The 6000-nt window shown below is 47.9% G+C and overlaps 1 protein-coding gene across 1 annotated transcript in view; it reads left to right on the top strand.

Annotated features, from left to right (window-relative positions):
• Positions 1–1096: 1096 nt before the first annotated feature.
• LOC123462832 (putative KHDC1-like protein) overlaps positions 1097–6000 on the top strand; it is a 36568-nt gene continuing 31664 nt past the window's right edge. The window contains exons 1-2 of the mRNA XM_045156966.1: positions 1097–1248; positions 3935–4039. Coding sequence (XP_045012901.1) covers positions 3959–4039 — 81 coding nt within the window. The 5' untranslated portion in view covers positions 1097–1248; positions 3935–3958. The remainder of the gene's footprint in view (positions 1249–3934; positions 4040–6000) is intronic.

Raw genomic sequence — 6000 nt, 5'->3', positions numbered from 1 at the left:
CCTACCTCAAAATGAAACAAAAACAAAACAAACAAAAATACTCCTTGTAAGTCTGACAGACCTCTAATCTCTCCTGAGTTGTGTTTCAGGTTCACAAATATGAAAAAAAGAAAAAGGATTTCTGGATCAAATTATTTTGGAAATACTTTTCTTAGCCTACTTTAAAAAAATACATATATGAATGCATGTCTCTGTGTGTGCATGTGTGTATGTGGAGTTTGAAGGACAACAGGTGTCATTCCTTAGGAATATGTCCTATGTGTGTTGAGATGATCTCTCATTGGGGGATCTCAACAATTAGGCTAGTCTGGGCAGCAGCAAACCCCAGGGATCTTCCTGTCTCTGCTTCCCAGTGCTGGAGTGAAAGGTGAACCCCATCATGTCAGTTATTATCACAAGGTTGGTGACTGAATTCAGGTGCTCAGGCTTACAGGATCAGCACTTCAGAAACTAAGCTCTCTTCCCAGGTCCTAGGCATGCTCTGTTTTTTAAAAAAAGAAGTGTATCATGGTTGGAGAGATGCCTCAGCAGTTAAGGCACTTGACTGCAAAACCTAAGGATTCGGTTGGATTCCCCAGTGCCCACATAGAACCAGATGCACAAGGTGCCACATGTATCTGGAATTCCTTTGCACTGGATAGAGGCCCTGGTGCACCCTTTCTCTCTGTGGGGCTTTTTAGATTTTTTATTTATTTAAGACAGAGAGAGAGAAAGAGAGTGAGAATGGGCAATCCAGCGTCTCTAGCCACTCAAAGGAACTCCAGATGCATGTGGGACCAAGAGAATTGAACCTGGGTCCTTGGGCTTCACAGGCATGCGCCTTAACGGCTAAGCCATCTCTCCAGCCCAAAATAGTTTTTTTGTTTTTTTTTTTTTAAGAGGTGTATCAACTTCTTAGGGCTGTCACAGTACCTCGCAAGAGGCCTGCTTCAATCTAACTTGTCTGGACCATGGTCCCGGGGCACTTTAGCAACAGATCATCCATGATTTCCTATCAGGCTTCCAACTCACAGGACCATGGCCCTGCTTCCCCTTCACGTGCTGAGATCTCGCGAGATTTGATTCCTCGCCCCCCCCCCCCGCGCCTGCGCAGAGCTCCTCAAAGCTCATGGCGGCTGTTGGAGGCGCGGCTGAGGCACCGGGACCGAAGCGGCCTTAGTTCTTCCAGAAGCTCCTCGCGGCCGTTTGCCGGGAACACCCCACCGCCAAGATGCCTCGGATCATGATCAAGGGGGGAGGAACACCGAGGTGGGTCTCCGTTTCCCGCCGTCCGCTCGGGGAGCTTGTGCGCACGCGCGGGGAGGCCGCGGCGGCCTTTCGGGGTGTGCGGGGGGACCCCGCGGGGCCCGGGCCGGCTCCTCCCCGGGTCCTCCGAGCGCCTGCGGGGCCGGGCTCGCGGTGGAAGCCCCCGGCTCGGTGCTGGGTCAGGAGCCGCGTCTCACCGCGCTGCTGTCTCTGCGCCGGTGCTGGACAGAAGCCGGCAGGACGGGCGCCCGTGGGTGTCCAGTGCACCAGGCCGGGCGCGCGCCGAGCCCCGGAGGAAGCACCGACAGAAAGCGCGCGTGCAGACGGACGGGCGGACGGACGCCGGCTTTGCCCGCTGCGCCTTCTCCCAGGAGCTTCCCGTTGCCTGGCGCCCTTCCCGCCCACCCAGCCCAGAAACACTTCTCGGGATCCTTGTGCAGTCACCCCAAGAATGTGTGCCACCCCCAGTGGCTTTCTGTTTCCAGTTTTACAGTTCGCTCCGCGCTTTTGCAAGCACCTGTCATTGCGTGAAGTTTCTTAATCTCTCAGCGTCAGTTTCCCTATTTGCACCTCCTTTGAGGATGCAGTGAGTTAATACGCCTCTTACTCTCCCAAAGCGTCAGTTTCCCTGTTTTTCTGGAGGAGGTACTAGTTGGACCTCCGTTGAGGATGCGGGGAGGTGATACGTTTGGCACACGGAGAACGAGTCAGGCACTTGGGCTTCAGTAAACACCAGCTGCTATTTGCCTTACCAGCCAGCACTGCAGGGGCGCAGGCTTTGGAAGGCCTCGCACCCAGGACAGTCGCCAGCATGACAAGCAGGTTGCCTGGTGACGTTCTGGAGCGAATCTAGTAGAGCCGATGCCTGGCGTCAGTACTTGAAGATGCGGTGAAGTGCAGCAGAACCTGAATAAAGTTACAAGTGAAGCGCTGAACATGGCCCCGGCTGGTGAGGGAAGCAGGTGTTTCAGCTGGAAGAGAGAAGACTGCTGAAGGAGAGAGAGCTGCATACACAGGATCTGGAAACAGCAGGGTTCCTGTGTAGGGATCAAAACCTTGAAGTCTTTTCTGCCTGTGTGTGTGGGGAGTAAAACAGTAGCAAGTATGTGAAGATGTGTGTGGAGGCCCGAGGTCAGACGAATGCACCACCTTGTGCAGCTGGCTTACGTGGTTTACTGGGGCATTGAACCTGGACCCTTAGGCTTCACAGGCAAGCACCTTAACCGCTAAGCCATCTCTCCAGCCCTGGTGTCTTTTTTTTTTTTTTTTTTTTACTTTAGTCTTTATTTATTTGAGAGGGAGGGGGGAGAGAGAATGGGCACGCCAGGGCCTCCAGCCACTGCAAACAAACTCCAGATGCATGCACCCCCTTGTGCATCTGGCTTACGTGGGACCTGGAGAGTGGAACCAGGATCTTTTGGCTTTGCAGGCAAACGTCTTAACGGTTAAGCCATCTCTCCAGCCCTGGTGTCTTTTTGATTGCCTCCCACCTTCTTTACTGAGGATTGTTGTCTCACTTGAAACCAGGCTTGCATACTGAGCTGGTCTAGGTAGCCAGCTTGTCCTGGGAATGCCCTCTGTCTGCCTCCTGAGCCCTGGGGTCAAAGGCTGGTGGCCACACCCACACTTCATTCATATGAGGGCTGCGGATCCTAACTTGGGTCCTCAGACTGTGTGGTGAGCGGTTTACCCACTGAGCCAGCTCTGTAGCCTCCTTTTAAAAAACAATGTTTTACTGACAATTTTAATACCTGTGTACATAAACCTAGTGTATTTTGGTCATTATCGCCTCCCATTGATTACTTTAGTCTGCCTTTGCCCAGGTGTCTTACACTGAATCCCTTCCTCTTTTCCCACTAGTAGTTTCTCTTGTGTTTCCACGTGTGGTGTTTTTGTGTTGTTTTGTTTTGTTTTTCTTTTTGCCTTCCTGTAACATTCATGATGTCCTGTTGATGGACCCAGTACTGTGCAGGTAATGACCATCGCTGTGAGATCTCTCTCTCTCTCTCTTTGTAAACTTGTTTTAATCTCAATTGTCATAGAGTAGATGGAGTAAAGAGGCTCTGTCCTCCCTGGCTTCCCAGGCTGCCCTGGGTTTGCTGCATTCCATAATGGTTTGGGTTCCCTGGTGTCACATTATTTAGACTGGCCCAAGCAACTGATGTGTCTGGAGGAGATGTGAATCCTAAGGCCACCTCCATCTTCTCTATGAGTGCCGAATTAGACTTCCAAGTTGTTTTCTGAGTCTTGGAGGCCCGAGGTCAGACGAATGCACCACCTTGTGCATCTGGCTTACATGGTTTACTCGGGCATTGAACCTGGGTCCTTAGGTTTCACAGGCAAGCACCTTAACTGCTAAGCCATCTCTCCATCCTAATATTTGTTTTTCTTATTCTTGTATACTATTTATCATTGACAGTCCATGAGGTTTTCATACTTCTTTTTAAAGTTAAGAAAGATTTATTTTAGAGAAATAAAGCAGAAAATAGTAATAAAGCTAAAAAGCTCTCAAGTTGGGAGGGCTCCTAAGCGGGTAGTTTCTGCGTGTGTGTGTGTGTGTGTGTGTGTGTGTGTGTGTGTGTGGTCGTGCATGCGTGTCTACAACATTCTAGAAGGCTAATTTGCAATTTGCCTTTTTTTCTTTTGGAGTTTGATGATTGAGTGTAATTTTCTTTGACAATTTTTCTAGGATAAAATTCTGAAAGCAGCAGTAATGAACTGTGGGAAAAATGAGTGGTCTAGGATTGCCTCACTGCTGCCTAGAAAATCAGCAAAGCACTTCCAATGGAATGTGGTATGTACCAGACATTAAGTGGGAAACAGAATGTGGCTTTGAGGAGTGAAATGTCAGCCCTGTGTGTCTTCTCTGCAAAAGCACAGGCCTTGTGACACACCAGCGGTGGAGCAGGGCTGGCCTTTTAGACTCAGCTGTCGCTTGTTTCCTGTGTGCCTTAAGCAACCTATCTTTTTGTTTCTTTTTTCCGATGTAGGGTCTCACTCTAGTCCAGACTGACCTGAAATTCATTATGTAGTCTCGGGGTGGCCTTGAAGTCATGGTGATCCTCCTACCTCTACCTCCCGAGTGCTGAAATTAAAGGCATTTGCTACCATGCCTAGTTTTAAAACACTTTTTTTAAATTATTTGTTTATTTGAGGCAAAGACAGAGAAAGGGGTGACAGAGAGAGTATAAGGGCCTCTTGCCACTATAAACATTGTACAGATGCATGTGCTGCTTTGTGCAGCTGGCTTTTTACATGGGTACTGGAGAGTGGAACCCAGTCTGTCAGGCTTTGGAGGTTAAGTGCCTTTAACCAGCTTCCATCTCTCCAGTCCCAATCCATCTTTCTGTCTTGCCCCAGTTTTTCCTAATGTACATGATAATACTTGGTACTAAATGAAGGAGATATAAAGCCTCATCTGAATGTGGGGTTTTTTTTAAATATTTTACTTATTTGAGAGAGGAAGGCAGATAGAGAGAATGGGCATGCCAGGGTGTCCAGCCACTGCAGATGAACTCCAAACACATCCACCACCTTGTGCTTCTGGCTTATGTGGGTCCTGGGGAATCGAACCTGGGTACTTAGGCTTTGTAGATATGCACCTTAACCTCAAAGCCATTTCTCCAAGTTAATGTATTTTTTTGAGAGCATTTTATGAGAAAATCCTGTAGAGATAGAAGGGTCTCAGAGTAAAAATAGATTATGTTGGAAAATTTATAAATTGTTTTAGGACTTCTTCTAAGAAATGAATGGTAAATGGTTGGTATTCTAGGCAAGGTCACAATTGTTGATTTTGGTTCTTCTAAAGATGAAATGCTGCATAAATGCTACACTAAAACACATATGTGACTAAAGCCGGAGAAGGAAAAGCTGTTGAACTCTGTGTTGCAAATGTCACATGGCTGATCCCAATTACGTCTTTTTTCTTAAAAAAAAAAAAAAAAAATTGCTGGGCATGGTGGCACACACCTTTAATCCCAGCACTCAGAGGCAGAGGTAAGAGGATCACTGTGAGTTCGAGGCCATCCTGAGACTAAATTCCAGGTCAGCTTGGGCTAGAATGAGACCCTAACTCAAAACAAACAAACAAACAAACAAAAAGTTTACGCTTGTTTATTGTTTTTCCAGATAGCATTTTACTCTAGCCCAGGCTGAACTCACTCTAGTTTCTGGCTGGCCTGGAACTCACAGCAATCCACCTACCTCTGCTTTCCAAGTGACAGGATTAAAAGTATGTGCCACCACACCTGGCAAAAAAAATAGTTTTAAAAAGGATGCTTGCCAGGTGTGGGGGCACATGCCTTTAATCCCAGCACTCGGGAGGCAGACGTAGGAGGATCGTGGTGAGTTCAAGGCCACCCTGAGACTACATAGTAATTTCCAGGTCAGCCTGGGCCAGAGTGAGACCCTACCTCACAAAACAAAATACAGATCATACATATTTATCACAGGAAAGAGAAGATAAAGATCAAGTAAGGGTTGTCCTTCCTCGGCAGTACCGAGAACTTGTTTGAGCCTTCTGGTTCATTTCCAGTGTTCTCCTTGTGCTGCAGTACGGGAGTTGTGATTAATGATCTGCTGAGGTGCTGTTTCATAGCAATTGGAAGCACAAGTTGGAGACTTAAAGCAATATACACTTCAGTTATTTATTTGTGAAAGAGAGAGAAAGGAAAAGAGGCAGAGAGGGGGAGAGAGAGAATGGATGTGCCAGGGACTCCAGCCACTACAAACTCCAAATGCATGCACCACCTTGTG

The sequence above is a fragment of the Jaculus jaculus genome, chromosome 8 (genome assembly GCF_020740685.1).
Source record: "Jaculus jaculus isolate mJacJac1 chromosome 8, mJacJac1.mat.Y.cur, whole genome shotgun sequence".
Taxonomy (NCBI): domain Eukaryota; kingdom Metazoa; phylum Chordata; class Mammalia; order Rodentia; family Dipodidae; genus Jaculus; species Jaculus jaculus.
The sequence above is the reverse complement of the archived record's forward strand: the minus strand, read 5'-3'. Positions and strand labels throughout refer to the sequence as shown.